This window comes from Leucoraja erinacea, chromosome 19, assembly GCF_028641065.1.
Source record: "Leucoraja erinacea ecotype New England chromosome 19, Leri_hhj_1, whole genome shotgun sequence".
NCBI classification, from domain to species: domain Eukaryota; kingdom Metazoa; phylum Chordata; class Chondrichthyes; order Rajiformes; family Rajidae; genus Leucoraja; species Leucoraja erinaceus.
The window spans coordinates 37,596,073-37,619,876 of NC_073395.1; the positions used below are offsets into that span (position 1 = coordinate 37,596,073).

The window sequence follows — 23,804 nt, forward strand, 5'->3', positions numbered from 1 at the left end:
ACCGTTGCGCCAGAGATGAAGATACATGATGGCAACAGGAAAGCCTTTGGACCAGAACTGGCTAACAGGATTGTCAAACACTTTCACATTTGATGTGGATTTGTTTTACTAAACTATATTATGATTGCACATCTTTGATATTTGTTAAGATTTGTTCTGAGTGACTTCAATACTTCAGTATGGGGCAGTTGCTCCCACATAAAAGTGCATTTCTAAGCTTTATCCTATATCTTCCCCTTGGCTCTACCTGTTGTATTTGAGTTTGACATTTTAAATTATATATAGTTTTATCTAATTTGATTGGCTAGCATGCAAAACAAAGCATTTCACTGTACTTTGGTACATATGGCAATAATAAATCTGAACCTAAAGAAGGAAGGAAGAGCTTTTAACAAAGTTCTTACGAGTCCCTGAAAACCCTCTCCCAGGGTGTTCAGGAAACTATTCTCTGACCACTGGGAAGAACAGCAAGCAAGTCCTCTCTGAAATTCAACCTCCACCCCTCTTCCTCTCAGCCTGCAAGTGAAACATTACAGCAGGGTAAGGACTTGAGTACCAACGGCTGCCAAGTTTGTTAACCATTATGTCAAATTTATGTAGGTTTCCTATGCATAATTTGCACTAAAATCAGTTTTAAATGCATTGGAATATATAGACATCACTTTCAGGTCAATCAATGATCATTGGGAAATGTGCCTTGGCATTCTGGACACAATTCTCCTTCAAATGGCAGCCACTTAACCAGCATCATATCATATTTATCATATCATAATGTCACGGAGTGCATGTTTTCTTGCCTGTTGACCTTACTCATTAACATAAAAAAGGAGCACATTGTTTAGAGATCACGAGAGAAATTGTAATTAAAGGGCTAATGTCACAATGCTACTTCAAATTCACTTCAATTTTTTCCTAACCCCTTTCCAAAAACATTGCACAAAAAGGACGTTTCTTCCACAAAGGAAATATTGACATTTGACCTTGTTATTGATCAGCAAGGAGAAAAAAAACTGCAGTCATTCAGTGCCTTCTACTATCTCTTGTTGTTCGGAAGAGCTGGTGAAGAACATTGAATCTCAGGATATAGAGCAGGAGGAGATTCCTCAACTCTTCGAGCCTGTGTGGAAGGGACAGGAATAGAGGGGCGGGGGGGGGGGGGGGGGGGGGGGGGGTGGGGAAGGTAAAGGACACAAAAATTGCAGATGGTGAATCTTGAGAAAAAACACAAATGAAAAAAAGTATTGCAGAGTGAGATATGCACATGAAAAACATGCAAATACAACACTAAGTCGGCATTGGTCTCTCACACAGTGCCATTTTGTGGTTTTTTGATTGAATAATTTTTAATGCATAATGTGCTTTCATAAAATAACATGGTATTATTTCTTGAAGAAAGACAAAGCAGTGAAACCATTATCATTTGTTTCACAGACCATCTCCAAGGAAATGGGGAGTTTGTTTACTGGTAATCATTGGTTTGAAGACTGGAATGAATGTTGTACTTTCCTCAATAATGTGAAGAAATACTAAATGACATAGGCATTCTTAAGGTGTCTAAGATTAAGGAAATATTTGAAATGAAGAATATAATTAGTGGGAGTGGTGGGAATTAGCAATGTCATTAAAACATGAAACCTTAGACGACATGAAAGAAATATAAGAAAAAAGCATGGTATGCATGCAAGGAAATTGAATCTGATCTGAAATAGATATTAGTGGAGGCTGACTCCTGATAAAAGAGAAGATATTTTTTTAAAGTGTGAAGGATTAAGCAAAGGATTAAATAAGAAGAATGAAAACATGGTATACATGAATTAGAGTTATGAGATGTCAGTTTTAGCATGGCTCAGTTGGTACCAATCTGAGACAAAAGATTAATTGTTTAAGTCCAAACAAAAATGTGCACGTTTACTCGAGATTTCCATGGTGCTAAAGAAATGCTATAGCCCTGCGTATTTGTCAAAACCTAATGTGGACAACCTCCAGTGTTTTCATCTCTGTAATATGTGAGTTGTGTAGGCAGCATAATGTTCCCAATTGTGGAAATTAAGTACAAATTACACACTCCTGATTGCATATTACTTTTTCTCATTCTTGCTATGTCGTGATTATTTTTCCTAAACCAAATCCATGGGCTGAACATGATGAAGTAATCTGTTGATTGAACATATCACTGCAGATTGGCCAATTTTGTGAGTGAAAGTTCTTACCAGTTTATACTTCAAAAGCATGTACATGTTTAAGATATAAAGCAAAAGTGCCATAGGATATTATACACTCAAGACCCTCATCAGAGAGTTAAAGATATTTATGTCTTGAAAGGAGAATAATTACCTATTTCTCCAGTGCTCAATGAACAAAGAGGTCTTCAGATAAATCCTGCTTTCTAGCTTTAGGTGTGTAGATTGGCACAATGTGATACAATGAGCCCTCATCTATGTTTTTTTTAGATTTGTTGAGGATTTCTGTTTCAGGCTGTGTGGCCCTGAACCTCACTAACCCTCATTCCTTCCACATTCCCAACCCTCATTCCTTCTGGATTTATGCCCAGAATCTATGGCCTCCAACAAAAAAATCTTCCTATTCACAGTAGTGTTTCTCAAAACAAAGTTACTCCTCAATTAAGTTTCTCCTTACCCTCCACTGCAGTAAAGAAATTAACCCAGCCATTTCTCAAAACATAACTTAATCAAACGGCCATTTGTTTATAATTCTTATTCTCCTGCAATCCTACCACATCCTTCTTGTAATATTCTTGCAAACATTATGCCATGATCTAAATGCAACAATGTATGGAAACATAAAGAACCAGACAATGAGAATTTATACATTGCCAACAAAACTGTTGACAAATTAAAGTTGTCCAACAAAGGATGACTCGGGGGTATTAGAAATAGAAAATAAGGAGAGCAGGTGAATTAAATGTGTATTTTGTATCAGATCTTCCTAGCGAGGATTCAAGTGATATCCCAGAGATAGATGTAAAATGGAACTGGAAGTGAGGGAGAAACCCAGAAAAAATAAAATCATCATGGAAGCAGTGATAAGCCAATTGTTGAAGCTGCCAGCTGCTCAGTCACTGGGTCCAGATGATCTTCATTCTTCAGTGCAAGAAGAAATGGCTTGTAAGGTAGTTGATGAATTGTTTTTAATTTTCTAAACTTACTTTATGCAAGGAATGTTCTGTTTGACTGATAAATAGCAAATGTAATGCCTTTATTCATAAAGGGAGGGAGAACAAAAGCAGGAAACTGCAGGCCTTCTAATTAAACGACTGTCATCGCGAATATGGCAGAAGCTATTATTTAAGAAATCAGAAAATGTCATCAAACAAAGTCCACATAGTTTTACAAAATGAAATTATGTTTGAATAACATCATGTGGATAACAAGAACTGGTGGATACACCATAGTTAGAATTTCAGAAGGCATGCGATTAGATATTGCATTAAACTTACTTTCTGAAAATAAAATCTTATTGTATAGCAATAATGTATTGCCATGGATAGATTAGCTGGTTAGCATGAAACGGTGAGCTTTTTTTCTGGATGGCAAAATATAATGACCAGTGTACCACAGGCATAGTGGTGAAGCCTCAGCTTCTTACAATTTATATACATAACTCATGGCAAGGAAGGTATATGGTGGGCATATGGTGTGCTTGGCATTCATAGGTCGGGATAAAAGTCAGGAAGTCATGATGCAGCTTTATAGGACCGGTTTAGCCGCATTTGGAGTATTGTGTGCAGCTCTGGTCACCCCATAACAGAACAGAACAGAGGGTTTGGAAGGGTGCAGAGTAAGTTTATGAGAATAATGCCTAGACTAGGGTATTTAAGCTATAGGGAGAGGTTGGACAGACTAGGATTGTTTGCTCTGTAACACAAGAGGTTGCGGGGAGACCTTATTCACATTATTCTCTTTATCGTGTATCTGTGCACTGTAAATGGCTCGATTGTAATCATGTACTGTCTTTCCAGTGACTGGTTAGCGCGCAACAAAAGCTTTTCACTGTACCTTGGTACACGTGACAATAACAAAACTAAACAGATAAAAGTACAGGTTGAACACTGATTTTCTGGCACCCTCTGTCCAGAGATTTTCTGGATTATCCATTTTTCTGGAGCAACAGAGGTCACATGATAATGAAACAGCACAGCACCCCTGACCCACTAATGACTCCCCTCCTGTATATTCCAACTCGCAATGTGCACCAGCGAGCTCTTCTTCACCCACAGCATGTTCCAGAGACATGTCTGCTGTTGCAGCTCAGGTTGTAGCACTAAGGAACATTGCTCTGGTGGCGCTTTCTTCAGGTTGCCGCCCCCCCCCCCCCCCCCCCCCCCCATTTCCCCCACCTCCTGCTTCCTCTTCTTATGCTTATGACTTGTGAGACAAAGATAGGTAGGAAAGTAAGTTATAAAAGAGAACAAGGGTGTAGGTAGGTTACATGAACGCACAAAGATTTGGCAAATTGGTAAAGTGGGAAATTGACAGATGAAAAGAACGGCAAATATTTAAATGGTGAGTTTGCAGAATTCTGGCATGCAGAGGAATCTTGGGGTCCTCGTGCATGATTTGCAAAATGCTAGTATGGACTTACAACAAGTATTTGAAGAGGCATTATTGCTAGAATAGAACAAAAATAGGGAGATTGTGTTTCAGTTATATAAAGCATTAATGAACCTACACCAGCAGTATTGCGCTGTCAACTTTAATTTAATGAAGTGTAAGGAACAACTGCAGATGCTGGTTAAAATCGAAGATAGACACAAAATGTTGGAGTAACTCAGCGGGTCAGGCAGCATCTCCAGGAGAGAAGGAATGGCCGACGTTTCGGGTCGAGACCCTTCTTCAGACTGATATCAGGGGAAGGGGTGGGACAAAGATAGAATGTAGCCGGAGACAGTAAGACTAGTGGGAGAACTGGGAAGGGGAAGGGGTCGGAGAGAGAAGGCAAGGGCTATTTGAAGTTGGATGTCAATGTTCATACCGCTGTGGTGTAAACTACCCAAGCATAATATGCCTATTTTATCGCTTCATCAGTCTGAAGAAGGATCTCGACCCGAAACGTTGCCTATTTCCTTCGCTCCATAGATGTTGCCTCACCTGCTGAGTTTCTCCAGCATTTTTGTCTACAAGCTGCTGTTCCACCAATTTGTACTGCCTCTGACCATGGAGGCAGCCCAGGACAGAAAGGTCAGATTGGGAATGGAAGGAGGACTAATTTAAGAAGTATGTGCATGTGTTGGAAGAACTTAGAAGGTGTTCACTGAACCCTGAAATGCACAGGTCATCTATGAGGAAAGGTTGAACTGGCTAGCTTTTATCTGCTTAAATTTACAAGAAAAGAATGATGACTTGATTGAAACATTTTGAGGGATCTTGACATGGTGGATACAAATGTTTCCTCGTGGTACAAGAGTCTAGAACTAGTGTTCACTGTTTTGGAAAAAGTGGTCACCCATTTAAAACAGCGATGAATTTAAAATATTCCTCTCAGCCTCATTAGTTCTTTGACTGTTTTTCTCAAAAGATAGTGGAAAGAGAGACTGAACACTTTAAAGACAAGGTTTGATAGATTCTTTATGTGAAAGATTACTGTGGGTAGATGAACTGGAAAGTTAAAGGTACATCAATTCAGCTAACACATTATTAAATAGCAGTACAGCTTGAGTATTATTACAAATGCTGGAGTAACTCAGCGGAACCGGCAGCTTCTCTGGATAGAAGGAACGGGTGACGTTTCAGGTATAGACCCTTCTTCGGTGAGTGTCAGGGGAGACACAGAGATAAGGAAGGTTAAGGTGTGAAAACGAAACATCAAAGTGGACGTAGATCAAGGGAAATGTAGAATAGATAATTGTTAGCTAGAAGAAGGTGACAAGGAAGCATGCAGAAATAAAAATGTAATCGTCAGATTGGTCGAGAGAACTAGTAAGGGGGAGGGATGGAGGGAGAGAGGGAAAGCAGGCGTTACTTGAAGTTAGAGAAGTCAATGTTCATACCGCTGGGTTATAAGCTGCCCATGCGAAATATGAGATGCTGTTGTTGCAACCTGCCCTGGGTCTCACTCTGACAATGGAGGAGGCCTGGGACAGAAAGGTCTGTGTCGGCACAAAATGCTGGAGTAACTCAGCAGGCAGGCAGCATCTCTGGAGAGAAGGAATGGGTGACGTTACGGGTCGAGACCCTTCTTCTTCAGAAGAAACCTTCAGGTCACTCCTTTTGGGTCTCCCTCCCGAAACGTTCCCCCTATCATCCTTATTCTCACTCCAGGATGCTGCCTGTCCCGCCCCCCTCCCGTCTGATGCCAGCATTTTGTGTCCTATCTACCTCCCTTTAAAGCTTCCTCTGCAGATCCTCCTCTCTCACATAAGGTCTCGACCGGAACGTGGGAAGGTGATTGAGATCTGAGCCTGTCCCGTTGACCTCCTCCAGCGACGCTCCTAGTGAGGGGAAAGCAGCAGAACAGGGAGATGAGGGGATGGAGTGGGAATGGGAAGGGGATTGAATCTGAGGGGAGTTGAGGGAATGGGGCTCCTCAGAGGGGATAGGGAACAGGGATGAGGGGATGGAGGGGTAAGGAGGGGAAGGGAGTGAGGGGAGGGGAAGTTAGGGGAGGGGAAGTGAGGGGAGGAGAGGGGGAGGTAAGAGGAGGTGAGGGGAGAGGAGGGAGGTGAGGGGATAGGGAGGGGAGGTGAAGGGGTAGTGAGGGGAAGGGAAGTGAGGGGAGGGGAAGGAGGGGAGAGAGGGGAGGTGAGAGGAGGTGAGGGGATAGGGAGGGGAGGTGAAGGGGGGAGGAGGGGAGGAGAGAGAGAGAGAGAGAGAGAGAGAGGAGGAGAGAGAGGGGGAGGGAGGGGAGGGAGGTGAAGAGGAGGAGGGGGGGGGGGGGAGGTGAGGGGCGGTGAGGAGAGAGGAGAGAGGTGAGAGGAGAGAGGAGAGAGGAGAGAGGAGAGAGAGAGGAGGAGAGAGGAGGGTGAGGGGAGGAGAGGGGAAGTGAGGGGAGAGGAGGGGAGGAGAGGAGGTGAGAGCTGAGGAGGAGGAGGTGAGGGGCGGTGGGAGGAGGGAAGGGAGGGAGTGAGTGGGAGGGGAGGTCCTTACCCCGCCTTCTCTCTGCCGCCGCCCAGTGGCTGGAGTCGCGCGTTTAGCCGCCCGGCTGTGGCGTCACGGGTGCGCGCGCCTGCGCGGGACGCCTGGTGCCAACGGGCTCGGCTCGGCTCGCGATGGGTGGGTGTGGGGGGGGGGAGCGGCGGTTGGGGGCGGTGTGGGTCAGGTCATGTACCCACCGGGCCATGGAGCAATCTGGAGGAAGAGATGGGGTGGGGGATCTGGTAGGATATACGTGAGCGATCTGGAGGGAGCGATGGAGGTGATAGGGAAGGGGGGAGGGAGTGAGACAGACACACACAGTGCTGGAGTAACTCAGCGGGACAGGCTGCATCTCTGGAGAGAAGGAATGGGTGACGTTTCGGGTCGAGATCAGACGGAGAGAGGAGGATCTGGAGGGAGGAAGAAGATAGGGAGGTAGGAAGGAGTTAGAGAGGGGGCAATCAGACGGGAGGGGGGCAGAGAAGGTAGGGAGGAGGGTCCAGAGGGAGTGAGGGAATAAGGGAATGATAGGGGGAAGGTGATATGGAGGGAGAAGGCAAAAGGAGTGAGGGAAGGTGGATAGGGGGTATAGGAAGGAAGGGGGTTTAGAGATATTGGGGGGGGGGGGGGGGGGGGGGGGAGAGGTAGGGAGAAGGAAGAGAAGGAGGAGATTTGCACTGCCTGGAAAAAGCGTGGGGCCGTTGTGGTGGAATAACTTTACCCCTCTCTGTGTCAGCGCGACACCACCCTCCTTTCGGTCCATCATCCACGTTTAGGTATACACTGACTGACAACTAACTGCCTGTCACTCTTTTAGGTTGCTGTCAGGATTAGTGGGAAGCCAAGAAATCTTTACGTTATCATCGCTGTCTATTATGGATTCAAGAGCTGATGGGATAATCAGTCATGCCGTTGTTCAAAGGGATAATGTCATGGACCATTTGTGATTGCACCAGCAAAAACAAAGACATCAGTCGTCTAATCTGATATCCTGGGATTGAATGGTCAGCGTCTTCCTGGCAGCCACATTCTGCTGCTGATATCCTATGATTTGGGTTTTTTGTTTGGAAACAAAATCTTCTGTCCGATCAAGCTGAATACGGGAAAAGTAGGTGAATTTTCCACCCATTCCTGGCCAGAATTTAATTAGTCGTACAAAATGAGGAGGATACTAAGTTTTGCAAAGAAAAAGAAAAGACTTTCACCGAATACTTCAGACAATGCAGGTGAAATGCTCGTAGGTTATGAATTGAAAGGGAAAGATTTGGGAAAGCTGCACAAAGCTGCTTCTGTTGGGGATTTGACCAAACTCCGGCAGCTCATTAAGAAAAATAATATCAATGAACTGGATAAACAAAACAGGTAAGAAAGCACAATATCAATCAAACTTTTATTGTTGCAATGTATACTTTCTTAGTGCATTGAATGTTTCAGTCATTGGAATTCAATGTCACATCTGCAACAGCCTTACCAGATCCTAGCTCGAAGCTAATGGGCCAGAAATTGTCCGGAGTACTGCATAATTAGTTTAGTTTGGTTTAGAGATGCAGCATAGAAAATAACACTTCGGTCCATTGTCCCCACCACCCATCTATCGCCTGTTTGGACTAGTTCTATATGTTAGAGTCTGAAGAAGGGTCTCAACCCAAACGTTACCTATTCCTTTTCTCCAGACATGCTGTCTGACCTGCTGAGTTACTTCAGCTTTTTGTGTCTATATCTTTGGCTTAAACCAGCATCTGCAATTCCTCCCTACACACTTCTCATCCACTCCATGCACACAAGGGGCAATTTACAGATGCCATCTACCCGACAAACCCACATATTTTTGGGATGAGGGAGGAAACTGGAGCACCTGAAGAAAACCCATGTCATCATAAAGAGAATGTGCATACGACACAGCACCCAAAGTCAGGATGGAACCCGGGTCAATGGCAACTTTGTGGCAGCAGCTCTACCCGCTGCGCCACCGTGCTGAGGATTATTTGTTTGACCATTTTTAATATTGTGAACCTGAATGTTTTGTGTTTCTCTGGATGACTCTCGGAATAGGAGATCAGCATTTTCTTCCCTTACTATATTTTGGCAAATTACAATTCAGTAACTTTGAAATGTCCACTGTAGTTTTGTTGGTATATTCATACTTCCTGAGATGGTGTAATTTTATGAGAGGCTTAGATAGGGAACCATTTTCTCAGGGTAGAAATGTCAAGACTAGAGAGCAAAGCTTGAAGATGAGAGGGGCAAAGTTTAAAGAAGATGTGTGAGGGCATTTTTTTTTTAACTTAGTGCTGAGTGACAGGGATGTACTGCCAGGGATGGTGATGAAGCCAGATACAATATTGGAGTTTAAGAGGCTTTTAGATAGGCACTTGGGTATGCAGGAATGGGGAGAAACGGATAACGTACAGCCGGTGATTAGTTTCACTTGAAATAATATTTTTCACGGACAGTGTTTGCCAAAGGTGCTATTTCTGTGCTGTGCTGTGTTCTACAGTGCCCTCCATTATGTTTGGGACAAAGATTCATCATTTATTTATTTGCCTCTGTACTCCACAATTTGAGATTTTTAATAGGAAAAAATCACTTGTGGTTAAGGTGCACATTGTCAGATGTTAATAAAGGCCATTTTTACACATTTTGGTTTCACCATGTAGAAATTACAGCAGTATTTATACATAGTCCCCCCATTTTAGGGCACCATAGTGTTTGGGACACAGCAATGTCATGTAAATGAGAGTAGTCATGTTTAGTATTTTGTTGCATATCCCTTGCATGCCATGACTGCTTGAAGTCTGCGATTCATGGACTTCACCAGTTGCTGGGTGTCTTCTCTGGTGATGCTCTGCCAGGTCTGTATTACAGCCATCTTTAGCTTATGTTTGTTTTGGGGGCTAGTCCCCTTCAGTTTTCTCTTCAGCATATAAAAGGCATGTTCAATTGGGTTCAGATCGGGTGACTGAAGAATTTACCATTTTTTAGCTTTGAAAAACGCGTTTGTTGCTTTAGCAGTATGTTTGGGATCATTGTCTTGCTGCTGAATGAACCGCTGCCCAATGAGTTTTGAGACATTTGTTTGAACTTGTGCAGATAGGATGTATCTATATACTTCAGAATTCATTATGCTACTGCCATCAGCAGTTGTATCATCAATGAAGTTAAGTGAGCCAGTACCTTCAGCAGCCATACATGTCCAGGCCATAACACCCCCAACACCGTGTTTAACAGATGAGGTGGTATGCTTTGGATCTTGGGCAGTTCCTTCTCTCCTCCATACTTTGCTCTTGCTATCACTCTGATATGTTAATCTTCATCAAATCTGTCCACAAGACCTTTTTCCAGAACTGTGTTTGCTCTTTTAAGTACTTCTTGGCAAACTGTAACCTGGCCATCCTATTTTTGCAGCTAACCAATGGTTTGCATCTTGCAGTGTTGCCCCTGTATTACTGTTCATAAAGTCTTCTGCAGACAGTGGTCATTGACAAATCCACACCTGACTCCTGAAGAGTGTTTCTGATCTATCGGACAGGAGTTTGGGGATTTTTCTTTATTATAGAGAGAATTCTTCTGTTATCAGCTGTGGAGGTCTTCCTTGGCCTGCCAGTCTCTTTGCGATTGGTAAGCTCACCAGTGCTCTCTTTATTCTTAATGATATTCCAAATAGTTGATTTTGGTAAGCCTAAGGTTTGGCTGATGTCAAAGTTTTATTCTTGTTTCTCAGTCTCATAATGGCTTATTTGACTTTCATTGGCACAACCTTGGTCCTCATGTTGATAAACAGCAATAAAAGTTTCCAAAGGTGATGAGATGGGGGGGACTATGTATAAACACAGCTGTAATTTCTACATAGTGAACCCAAAATATACAAAATCGGCCTTTATTGAAATCTGACAATGTGCACTTTAACCGCAGGTGATTATTTATATTACAAATCTCAAATTGTGGAGTACAGAGGGAAATAAATAAATTATGTGTCTTTGTCCCAAACATTATGGAGGGCAGTGTATGTTTAATTCCCTCTTTAGAGACTTGAGCAAGAAAAATCTGAATGAAATGTTGAGTTGAAAACCTAAGAGAATTCTGCGCATTCGAAGCAGCCTTTCAGTCTTGAAGTCTTGAGTAGAGTGATGTTTTCAAACCCTTTAGTAAGTCGGCACTCTTGATATTGGCAGTGGGATTGGAGTGGTGAAAGGTAGGGTAGGAACGTCATCGGGGTCATCAGGTGGGCACCCTCCTTCCTTGATGTTTCATTGATAAGCCCACAACATCTCCAGAGGGCTCAACGGTGATAGCTGGGTCCGAGGTACAACCCCCCTCAGTTCCATATCCTCCTGTCTTCATCTTGCAGCCGAATTGTTGTCTTTCCTTTTAATCCAAAGCCAATTTGAATTTGATAATGACTTGATTGCTTGCTGGAGGGAGCGACCCCTCACCCCCATGTTCTTCAATGGACTGGTCGTAGAGTAGCTGGTACAAATGTCGTGAAGTGGACATTTCCTGCCGATGTTTGTGGGGATGCACTTGTGATCGTTCGCTTCTGATCGATACCAGCTGTCTGACAACTTGGTTATGCCGCCAAGTGTAACGCCCTTGGGCGAGGCTCGTGGTGCATCCTGTTAAAATGTGCCTTAGTGATGCAGGTGTTTGGCAAAGGGAGGAAGCTGGGTCTTCTCCAAACCACTGCTTCAGGTTCTGGGGTGATGGTAGAACATCAAAAATGGCTCTGATGACAAAACTTAGCCGAGATCCATCCATTTGCCAGATGTCACGCCAGCTGAGTTTCCTCTTTTCTAGGTTCTCCCAGTTATTCCATTGGCCCTGCTTGGCCATTGAGACGGCCTTGGCGTGTCGCTCTGCCTCCTCCTGTCTTCTCACCTCCTCCACCATGAGCCGTCTCTTCTGCACTGATGTTGCCTTGTGCCATTGAGGAGCTTTTGGGACAAGCCTGAGCCCTGCTCTCCCGTGTTGGACTTGGCCAACCACATCCCTGAAATGAAGAGCAGACTTAGCACTCTGAACAGTTTCAGATGGGTTCCACTTTCCTCACCATTGCCACACATGAACAACAGTATCTTCAGATTCAGTGAGGGTCATGACTGGTAGAACAATCCCTCTGTTCCATTCTCCTGCTTTGTCATACAGCTCTGAAAATTATTCACTCTCAAGAGTGTATCCAATTCTCTTTTTGACATTCTTGTTTGATTCTATATTCTCTAGCCATACTTGTAATGAGCTCCAGGTCACAATTTCTTGCTTATACATCCTTCTATCTATTGGCTGCAATTTTAAATTTGTGCCCTTTGGTTCTGAAACACCAGCTAATGGGAATATCTTATTCTTTGTCTGGACCAGTCATAGTCTCTAATACTTCCATCAAATCTCTGCCACTATATTGTTAACCGTCATCTGCCACTTGTTTGTTTGTTTGTCCTGTCAGCCTAACTCTGTATTCTGGAAGTCTATTATTATTATCCTTCACACTGTGTAACACACTTGTAATCTTTTTAGCCACCTGAAAATGAGCAAATTTTGCTCTTCACATCATTGAAGGAGTAATATCAATTTATACCTGTATGAGATTCGTCCCAGCACTGATCCTAGAGGAAATATCACTATTTACCCTTGTTCAGTGTGAAGAAACAGCAATTTCCCATTACTACAATCACAAGAGACTGTAGAAGCTGGAATCTTGAGCAAAAAAATAAACTGCTCGAAGAACTCAGCAGATCTGAAGAAGGGTCCTGGTCTGAAACATCGTCAATCTATTTCCCACCACATATGCTGCCACCTCACAACCATATACCGCAATTCCTCCTTACTCAAAAGTTATATTTATCCAACAATCTTTGTAAATCCCTTCTTAATCCCCTCAGTCTGAAGAAGGGTCTCGACCCGAAACATCGCCTATTGTTGTTTGGCGGCGCGACTCACCCGTTGCAGCGGCCCCTACAGCCTGTCTGTCTTTTTTTTATTTTTGTCTAGTTAAATGTAGTGTTTGCTGTTTTTTAATAGTATTTTTAAATGTGTAAATGTGGGGGGCGGGGGGGGGGGAGGGGGAAACTGTTTTAAATCTCTTCCCTGTCCGGGAGACCCGACTTTTTCCCTGTCGGGTCTCGGCTGTCGTTGGGGCCTAGCACCGTGGAGCGGCCTCCAGCCTGAACGACCCGGGGGCTCGGGAGACTGCGGAGCTGCGGATCTGCGGACTCACCATCGTCGGGGGTGGCCGGCCTCGGAGCGTGGGGAGCGGCGGTGACTCGCTGCTGCGACTCGACTCCTGGGGCTCGGAGGCTCCAGCAACGCAGCCGCAGCCGCAGGTCCGGTGGACCGCGACATCGGGAGCTCGCGGGTCTGGGAGGAGAGAGAGAGAGACCGCTTCCCGGAGCACCCGCAACGCGACTTCTCCAGCCGGTGTCACGGGGTTGGAACGACCCGGAGCGGGACGTACATCACCCGGCACGGCTTCATGGCCGTGGGACATTCCAGCGCCCGCCGGGGGCTCCAACATTGTGACTTTCAGACCGGGAGCGGGGCCGTAAATCGCCCCGCGCGGCCTAAAATGGCCGTGGGACTCATCATCGCCCGCCTGGGGCTTGGACATCGGGAGAGACACGGAGAACAGGGGAGAGAAAAGACTTGCCTTCCATCACAGTGGCTTCACTGTGATGGATGTTTGTGTGAATTTAATTATGTGTATGTCTGTAAGACAGTGTCTTTGTTTGTATGGCTGTGGAAACAACATTTCGTTTGAGTCTCACTGGGGCTCAAATGATAATAAATTTGTATTGTATTGTATTGTATTGTTCCCGATGTTGGGGAAGTCCAGAACAAGGGGTCACAGTTTAAGGATAAGGGGGAAATCTTTTAGGACCGAGATGAGGAAAACATTTTTCACACAGAGAGTGGTGAGTCTCTGAATTCTCTGCCACAGAAGGTAGTTGAGGCCAGTTCATTGGCTACATTTAAGAGGGAGTTAGATGTGGCCCTTGTGGCTAAAGGGATCAGGGGGTATGGAGAGAAGGCAGTTACAGGATACTGAGTTGGATGATCAGCCATGATCATATTGAATGGCGGTGCAGGCTCGAAGGGTCGAATGGCCTACTCCTGCACCTATTTTCTATGTTTTCTATGTTTCTTCTCTCCATAGATGCTGTCTCACCCGCTGAGTTCCTCCAGAATTTTTGTCTACCTTCTTAATCCTTAATTCCTTCTTAATCATCATATCTAATTGTCTGACTACTATCGAATGTTTGTGGATTATGTGCATATCAACATTCTTCTGTTCCTTCCCAATTGCATTAACTCTTGTGTCCGATTGAATTCCAGTTGTCATTGTTGTTCCCACCTAAACCATTCGTTGTTTTCATGTAGTTAAAATGTCCTTCCTCACTAGCAACAACATGGCCAGTTTTAGTAAAATTGCCATCTGCCTACTTTGACCCTCATGTTTAAATCCAAATCATTTATTAATGCCACAGAAAGTAAAGGGGCTATTACTGAGATCTGTGAAACCGTACTGCATATTTTCTTGCAGCCATCAAAACTCTGTCAACTGTTACTCTTTACCTGCTACCACTGACTCAGTTTTGATTAATCATGTCTCTTTATCTTGGATCCTGTAGGTTTTACTTTGTTTTGTGTGGCTATGTTATTTATGGGATGGTTCAGGTCCTATCTGGCGGGCAGAACCATGTGTGTTAGCCTTGCTGGGTTTGAATCCTCTTCCGCTCCCCTGTCATATGGGGTTCCACAGGGTTCGATTCTGGGGCCCCTGCTTTTCTCGCTGTACATACTTCCTCTGGGTTCCATCCTTAGAAAGCATGGCATCTCCTTCCACTGTTATGCAGATGATACCCAGCTTTATTTGCCGCTGAGGGGGGAAGATGCCTTTTCTGTAAAATCGCTTCTGTCTTGTCTTGATGACATTAAGTCCTGGTTGGCCCTAAACTTTCTTGGATTTAATGAAAAGAAGACAGAGGTGATTTTATTTGATCCCAATGGCTGCCGTGAACCTCCATTTGTTGATTTAGGTCCATTGTCAAGGTACGTGAAGCCAACAATTGTGAACCTGGGTTTTAGGATGGACAGTGACTTTAAATTAGATCGCCAAATATGCGCGGTGGTTAAGTCCAGCTTCTTTCACCTAAGGAAGCTGGCGAAGGTGAAGCCCATTCTCGAGCGGCAGCATTTTGAGACAGTAATCCATGCCTTTATTACATCTAGGCTGGATTACTGTAACGCGCTCTATTTTGGTGTTGCTCGTTCTTCACTGGCTCGTCTCCAGTTGGTTCAGAATGCTGCTGCTCGCCTTTTAACAGGGACTCGAAAGAGGGAGCACATATCGCCAATTCTGGCCTCCCTACACTGGCTCCCGGTGCACTTTCGGGTTCATTTTAAGATACTGTTATTTGTTTTTAAATCTCTGAATGGGCTCGCCCCACCTTACCTCTCTGAGCTGCTCCACCCATACGCTCCTGCCCGGTCCCTCAGGTCAGCTGGTCAGCTGCTCCTGGAGGTACCGAGGTCTAGTCGGAGGCTCAGAGGGGATAGAGCCTTCTCTGATGCTGCTCCGGCACTCTGGAACACCCTGCCGTTGCACATCAGACAGGCCCCCCTCACTGTCCATCTTCAAATCCAGTGTTAAAACGCATTTGTACTCCCTGGCTTTTGACCATGCCTGAGGCTTTGCTTCTGTTTGTGGTGTTTTTGATGTTTCTTTATTTTACATGTCTTTTCCTACTATTTCTTTTGATTGTTATTTTTGGTGTGTATTAACTTTTTTGTCAATGATTAGTGATGTACAGCACTTTGTTGCAGCTATGTTTGTTTTTAAAGTGCTCTATAAATAAAATTATTATTATTTATTATTATGTTGATGGTTTGCGAAAATTAATTGCAATTCGTCATGCTCGTGACAATCCTTACTATTTCCTCAAGATGTTCAGTTGTAACCTTTCATTAACAAATTCATTATGTCCTTGATTAACCAGTGCATCTATAAATGTTGATTTATACTGCCACTTGGAATATTTGCAATGATTTTTCTACATTATTTTCCTAGAGAATAGGCCTCTAGTTGATTTGAAGGGTTTTTTTTCTCTCTTTTTGGTACACATCAACAACCTTCTAATCCTTTATCTTCACCAGCGTGAAAGATCATTGAAAGTGATCAAAGTCTGCATTGTTTCCGCTATTTCCAGAGCTTGAAAGAGATTTTAACCATGCTTTGTGACATTTAAAAATGTCAGCCTTCTTAATATATTCTTTCTCAGTATGTTAATTTTTCTAATACTTTATATTATTACCCAGTACATTATAAGAATCCCTTTTATTCAAGAAGGCGAAACAAAATATTAATGGGATAATGATCCAAAATCATCAGCCTCCACACTCAAGCTGACACAATTTAGATCCAAGGAGAACAACGAATTGAGAGCATATTTCCAAGTTAGGATGGCTGTGTGACTTGGAGAGGAACCTGCAAGTTGAGGTGTTCCTATCCACATGCTGCCTTGCCCTTGGTGCAAAAGGTTGCAAGTATGGTGGGTGGGTGCTATTGGAGTAGCCTGGGTAGATAATTCTACTGCAGTTTATAGACCATGCACCAGTGATGGAGGGAATAACTGCTTAGAGTAGTTATTGGGAATGTCAAGCTAGCAGCCTACTTTGTACTGGATGGTGTTAAACTTGAGAGTTGATGTTGCAATCAGCAAGGCTAATTGTGAGTATTCCTTTATGCTCTGATTTGTACTATGTAGATGGTGTGAAGAACTTGAAGTGCCAAAAGAGAGTGACTTTCTCAGGACTCAATCTGATCTATTATTGCAGCAATGGAGTTAATGTGCATGTCCCAGTTGAGTGTATAGTCAGTGGTGACAACAAAGTTGAGACTGGAGACTCTGGTGATTCATTGAATGCCAAAGGCAGTTGGTTAGATTCTCTCTTATTAGTCTATTGTTTTGAAAATGCTACGTACCCCTTGTCAGCTATGTCAGGGTATTTTTGACTTGTGATAACTGAGCATATTATATATTACTTTTCCTCCTAGAGCACCATTACACCTTGCATGTGCACGTGGACATGCAGATGTAGTTACTTTGCTTGTCGAAAATAAATCAAAACTGAATATTTGTGACAATGAAAACCGCTCTCCTTTGATGAAGGTAAGGAACTTTGATCTTGAACCCCTCGGCTAAACCTCCTTTCATCCTGTTTGGACCAAGGCGAACAATCCCAGTTTCTGCAATCTAATTTTAATGGTTAAAATCCTTCTTCGATGGTGCCAATTCTAGTTATTGAATCTCTTTTTGCACCCTTTATCAAATTTTCATCCTTCCTAGATTGTAGTAAATTGAATCAGAATCATAGAGCTATAACCTAACTTATCCATGCCGACCGAGTTGGCTAACTGAACGTTGCATGTGCTTGGCACATGTCTCTACAAACACTGCATATCCATGTACGTGTCCAAATGTCTTTTAGATGCCATAATTGTACCTGTCTCTACCACTTCCTCTGGCAGCTTGTTCCATATACACGCCATCCTCTGTGTAGAAAATGTTGCACACATTTTGCCCTCAGGTCCATTTTAAATCTTTCCCCTTTCTCCTTAAACCCATGCCCTCTAGTTTCAGACTCCTCTGCCCCTGGGGTAAAGACTGGCTATTCACCTTATCTGTCCCCCTCATGATTTCATAAGGTCATCCCTCAGCCTCTTACACTCCAGGAAATGAAATCCTAGCCCACCCAGCCTCTACTTATAACTCAAATTCCTAAAGTTCCAGGAACATCCTCAACCTTCCTAGAACAGGTCAACCAGAACTGTTCATGGTACTACAAATGTGGCTTCACCAATGACATGTACGGTTGTAGTGCGACATTCTAACTCCTTGAACAATGAAGACATGGTCCCTTATGGGAAGGGGAGTTAAAGTAGTTAGCAACCGGAAGATTCAGTAGGCCTTGGTGGACCCAGTGCAAGTGTTCAGCAAAATGGCCGATGAGTTTGCCGATGTACAGGGTCCCACATTGGGAACACTGGATGCAGTAGGAAACCCAACCAATTTCCTTCTACTAACACTCTCCCCCAACTAATGGAATTTGTTCACACCCTCAACAACAACTTCTCTTTCAACTCCTCCCATTTTTTCCAAGTTAAAGATGTAGTTGTGGGCACACGCATTGGGCCTTTTTGTTGGTTACGTCGAACAGTCCTTGTTTCAAGCATACACTGACCCGGTCTCCCAACTCTTTCTCTGCTACCTCGACGACTGCATAGGGGATACCTCTGCATCCGTGCAAAATTTGTGGACTTTATTAACTTCCACCGTGCCCTGAAATTCACCTGGACTATCTCTGACACCTCTATCCCCTTTCATGATCTCTCGATCTCCACCACAGGCGACAGACTATCGACTGACATTTATTACAAAAATACCAACTCCCACAATTATCTGGACTACACCTCTTCCTACCTTGCCTCTTGCAAAGATATTGTCTGCTACTCTCAATTCCGCCACATTTGCTCCCAGGATGAGGTCTTCCAAGACATCCAAGATGCCTTCAATCTTTAGTGAATGGGGTTTGCCCCCTTCTGTCATAGATGGGTACCTCACATATGTCTCCTTTGTGTCCCGTAGCTCTGCTCTTGCACACCCTCCCCCCAAGATGCAACAGAGTTCCCCTGGCCCTTGCCTTTCACCCCAGTAGCCTCCTCATCTATCACATCCTTCCAACATTTTTGTCGCCTCCAATGTGATCCCACCACTAATTATATATTCCCATCTCCATCTCTTTCTGCTTTCCACAGAGATTGCTCCCCCCGAAACTCCTTGGTTTATTCATCCCTCCCCACTCAAACTATCCCCTCTCCAGATACCTTCTCCTGCAACCGCAGGAGAGGTAATACCTGACCTTATACCCCCTCCCTCACCTCCAACCTGGGACCCCCAGCATTCTTTCCAGATGAGGCAGAGGTTCACGTGCACCTCCTCTAACCTCATCTACTACATTAGGTGCTCTCGATGTGACTCATGCACATGGGCGAGACTTGGCGATTGTTTCGCTGACCACTTGCGCTGGGTCCGCCAAGGCATACTGGATGTCTCAGTTGCTAACCACTTTAATTTCTCTTCCTATTCCCAAACTGATCTTTGTGTCCTAGGCTTCCTCCATTGCTAGGGTGAGGTCGCACACAAATTGGAGGAACAGCACCTCATATTTTGCTTGGGTAGCTTACCACCCAACGGTATGAACGTTGCATTCTACAATTTTAGGTACCTCTTACACACGCCTCCCTCTTCCCTCTCCGCCTCTCTTTCCAACCCCCCCCTACTAAAAGTCCGTTGGCTAGTTACACAGTTTGCAACTATGTGTCCCTCTTGGTCTCACACCTGTCGACAGCCAGCAGTCAGCCTCTCAGGGAACCTTGTGTGTGGTCGTCTGGTACCCACCCTGATTAGTCCTGTTTTTACTTTGTTTCCATTTATTCCCCCAACTTTCATTACAATCGGTCTGAAGAAGAGTTCCAATCAGAAATGTCACCTATCCATTTTCTCCAGAGATGCTGCCTGACTCGCTGAGTTACTTCAGTATTTTCCATGTCTATCTTTGGTATAAACCAGCATCTGTAGTTCCTTTTTATAATAAACACGTTGTGGTGGCTCCCAAGGGTCGCACCATCATACTGTCGAACCCCTCGGCCCGGGAGTGGTTCAGTCCGGAGGCGGTCCTTAACCAGGGGTTAAGGGAGGGGTTTGGGTGCCATCTTTCTCTCGCTTGGACCTCCCTACAACCGGGAGGAACATAATTAAAGGTGCCTCTCAAAACACTGGACTTTGTGCTTCCTTTTGAGATCCACGCACTACATTGGTGACCCCCGACGCTCCATTGGCGTCATGATGGCGAGAAGAGAAAGCCCTACCTCCTCACAGGCCGGCCCGGCCCTGCCTCTGGACGCGGTCTCGGTGAAACTGCCCAACTTCTGGACCACCCGGCCGCTCATCTGGTTCCAGCAGGCAGAGGCCCAGTTCAACTTGCGGGGCATCACGGTCGATGCCACCCGCTTCTATTACCTGGTGGGGCCCTCGACCAGGACACGGTTGAAGAGGTCACGGACTTCCTCGCAGCCCCCCCGGACACTGATAAATATCTCGGCCTCAAGGAGCTCCTGCTCCAGATTTATGGCCTAAGGAGTATAGAGCGTGCTGCTAGGATCCTGCATATGGAGGGTCCAGGCCACCGACGGCCATCTAGCCTCCTAAAGGAGATGGTGGCTCTACTGGATGGGCACGCGCCGTGCCTGTTGTTTGAGTACACCTACCTGCATCTGCTGCCGGCCTACATTTGTCTGCAGCTCACAGACACCTCGATTGCCGACCTCAGGGCTCTCGGGAGGCGCGCCGACACGCTGTGGATGGCGCGCCCTGATGATGTGAATGAGCTGGCCGTCAGCAGAGACGGGGTCGCGCTGAGGCCGACGCGCCCTGATGACGTCAACGCGCTGGCCGTCGGCAGGCACGCCGATGACGTCACCCCGGCAGCTCCCGATTTCCTCCGGTGGGGCGGGGGAGCTGTGGAAGGAGTGACAGCTCCAGCCCGATGGCCCGTACGATCGCCCCCCAGCGGCAGTGAGGGGTACTGCACCTGTAGTCCAGCACCAGCAAGCTGCAGGCACCACCAGCGGGAGCAGGCAAGCTCCAAGTAACACAAACTTGATGCGCTGGTGCTATTTCCATCAGCGCTGGGGTGCTGCAGCACGACAATGCCGCCAGCCATGCACGTCCCCGGGAAACGCCTGGGCCGGCTGCCAATAGTCCCTATGGCGGCCGGCCAAATTCACCGCCTCTTCGCTTGGGATCGGCACTCCGGGACCCGCTTCCTCGTGGATACTGGAGCGGTGCTCAGCGTCGTGCCCCCTTCGCTGGCCGACATTCGTTCCGGTAAGCGGGGCCCGTCCTCACCGCGGCGAATGGCAGCCCCATCCGCACGTATGGAATGCGCATGGTCCCGATCGTTTTTGGCTCCTGCCATTTCTCGTGGCGGTTTACCATTGCTGATGTCTCCCAGCCATTGCTCGGGGTCGACTTCCTCCGGGCGCATTCCCTCATGGTGGACGTCAGGCGTCAGCGCTTGGTCAACGCCGCTACGTTGGAGCCGATCATACTGCGTTTGGATCAGCTGGTGGGACGGTCCCTGTCGTCCGTGGACTCCCGCTTCGCGCGGATCTTGGCCGCGTTCCCGGACATCCTGACCCCACAGTTTTGGTCATCTACCCCCAGTCACGGAGTGGTACATTTTATCCAAACTTCCGGCCCACCTCTCCACGCACGAGCGCGCCGACTGCTGCCAGATAAACTGCGTCTGGCACGGCTGGAATTCCGCACGATGGAGGCCTTGGGGATCGTCCGCCCTTCAAGCAGCCCATTGGCATCCCCACTCCACATGGTCCCTAAGGCAAGCGGGGGCTGGCGACCTTGCGGGGAATACCGGCGGCTGAACGCCGCAACAACCGCGGATCGATACCCCTTACCCCACATCCAGGACTTCACCGCCCATTTGGCTGGGGCCACAATATTTTCAAAAGTGGATCTGGTACGGGGTTATAACCAGATCCCGGTCCACCCGGATGATGTACCCAAGACGGCTATCATCACGCCATTTGGACTTTATGAGTTCACGCGGATTCCGTTCGGCCTCAAGAACGCCGCGCAGGCTTTTCAACGCCTGATGGACGGGGTTTGTCGTGACCTCGATTTCATATTTGTGCACCTGGACGACATCCTGGTGGCCAGCCGCTCGCAGCAGGAGCACTGCGCCCACCTTCGGCAACTCTGTCAGTGGCTCAGCGAACATGGTTTGGCCATCAACCTCAAAAAGTGCCGTTTTGGGGTAGCCGAGATTGACTTCCTCGGCCACCGCGTGACTGCGCAAGGCGCGGTTCCCCTGCCTGACAGGGTTGACGCCATCCGTCGGTTTCCCCGCCCACGCACGGTGCGCAGCCTGCAGGAGTTTGTCGGTATAGTGGCGTTTTACCACCGTTTCGTTCCATCTGCGGCCCACATCATGCGGCCTCTGTATCAACTCCTGGCGGGTGGGCAGAACAAAGCCGTTGAATGGACCCATGAGGCAGTGGCTGCATTTGGCGGCGCGAAGGAGGCCCTGGCTCGGGCCGTACTACTGGTGTGCACCCACGGGAAGATGCCCCGACTGCTCTCACGGTGGATGCCTCGGAGTCGGCGGTGGGAGCTGTGCTGGAGCAACTGACGGGCGGAGGTTGGCGGCCCCTGGCCTTCTTCAGCTGGCATCTCAACCGCGCGCAGACGAAATACAGCGCGTACGATCGCGAACTCCTGGCTCTGTACATGGCAGTGCGCCACTTCCGCTACTTCCTGGAGGGCCGCCCATTCACCGCCTACATGGACCACAAGCCGCTCACTTTCGCCCTGGCAAAGGTTTCCGACCCCTGGTCCGCACGTCAGCAGCGGCATTTTGCCTACATTTTGTAGTATACCACGTCAATCCGCTACGTCGTGGGGAAGGAGAACCGGATGGCCGATGCATTGTCCCGCCCCGCTATCTACGCCGTTTTCGAGGTGGCGTCCCGAATTGACTATTCTGCTCTGGCAGAGGCACAGCTCACGGACGATGAGGTGCCCGCCTACCGGACTGCCATCTCCGGCCTCCGCCTTGAGGATGTCCCTCTCGGTCCTGGAGGAGCGACCATCCTGTGCGATGTATCGTCCGGTCAGCCGCGCCCCATCGTCCCTGCCTCATGGCGCCGGAGGGTTTTTGATGTCATCCACGGACTGTCTCACCCATCAATTCGGGCGACAACGGCACTGGTGGCTGCTCGTTTCATGTGGCACGGTCTGCGCAAGGTTGGCAATTGGGCTCGCACCTGCATTCCGTGCCAGACGGCGAAAATCCAGCGCCATGTCCGTGCGCCTCTCCAGGTGTTTGGTCTACCTCACCGGCGATTCGACCATCTCCACGTAGACATTGTGGGGCCACTCCCGCCGTCACGGGGCATCACCCACCTTCTCACAATGGTGCACCGCTTCACGCGGTGGCCCGAGGCCATTCCGCTGGCCGACACTTCAACGGCTACGTGCGCTCGTGCGTTGTCCGTGCACTGGATTGCTCGCTTCGGGGTGCCTGCTCACATCTCAGATCGGGGGCCACAGTTCACCTCCGAGCTGTGGTCAGCCATGGCTCACTTGCTGGGGGTGCGGCTACACCACACCACGGCTTACCACCCGCAAGCTAACGTTCTGGTGGAGAGGTTCCACCGGCAGCTAAAGGCAGCGCTGAAGGCGCGACTCTCCGGCCCGGACTGGATGGACGAGTTGCCGTGGGTCATGCTGGGCATCCGGACTGCTCCTAAAGAGGACTTGGCCTCATCATCGGCGGAGCTCGTGTACGGGTCACCACTCACGGTGCCCGGGGAGTTTGTGCCGTCGGCGCCGGGGCAGCAGGGGACGCCCTCATCCACCCTAAAGCGCCTTCGTGAACGAGTTGGCAGGCTCACACCCGTCCCGACGTCCCGCCATGGGACATTTCGCCCGCATGTGCCATCAGCCCTCAGGGACTGCCCATACGTTTTCCTGCGCCGTGATGCCCACCGGACGCCACTCCAGAGGCCTTACGAGGGCCCGTTCCGGGTGCTGGAACATGGGCAGACGACTTTTGTGCTGGACATGGGGGGCCAGTCGGAGG

The 23,804-nt window shown here is 47.1% G+C and overlaps 1 protein-coding gene across 1 annotated transcript in view; it reads left to right on the plus strand.

The window, feature by feature from the left end:
• The first annotated feature begins 7,124 nt into the window (after positions 1–7,124).
• Positions 7,125–23,804, plus strand: part of si:ch211-272n13.3 (ankyrin repeat domain-containing protein 26) — a 119,573-nt gene continuing 102,893 nt past the window's right edge. Inside the window, 3 exon segments of the mRNA XM_055650847.1 lie at positions 7,125–7,229; positions 7,909–8,453; positions 17,137–17,251. Coding sequence (XP_055506822.1) covers positions 8,251–8,453; positions 17,137–17,251 — 318 coding nt within the window. The 5' untranslated portion in view covers positions 7,125–7,229; positions 7,909–8,250.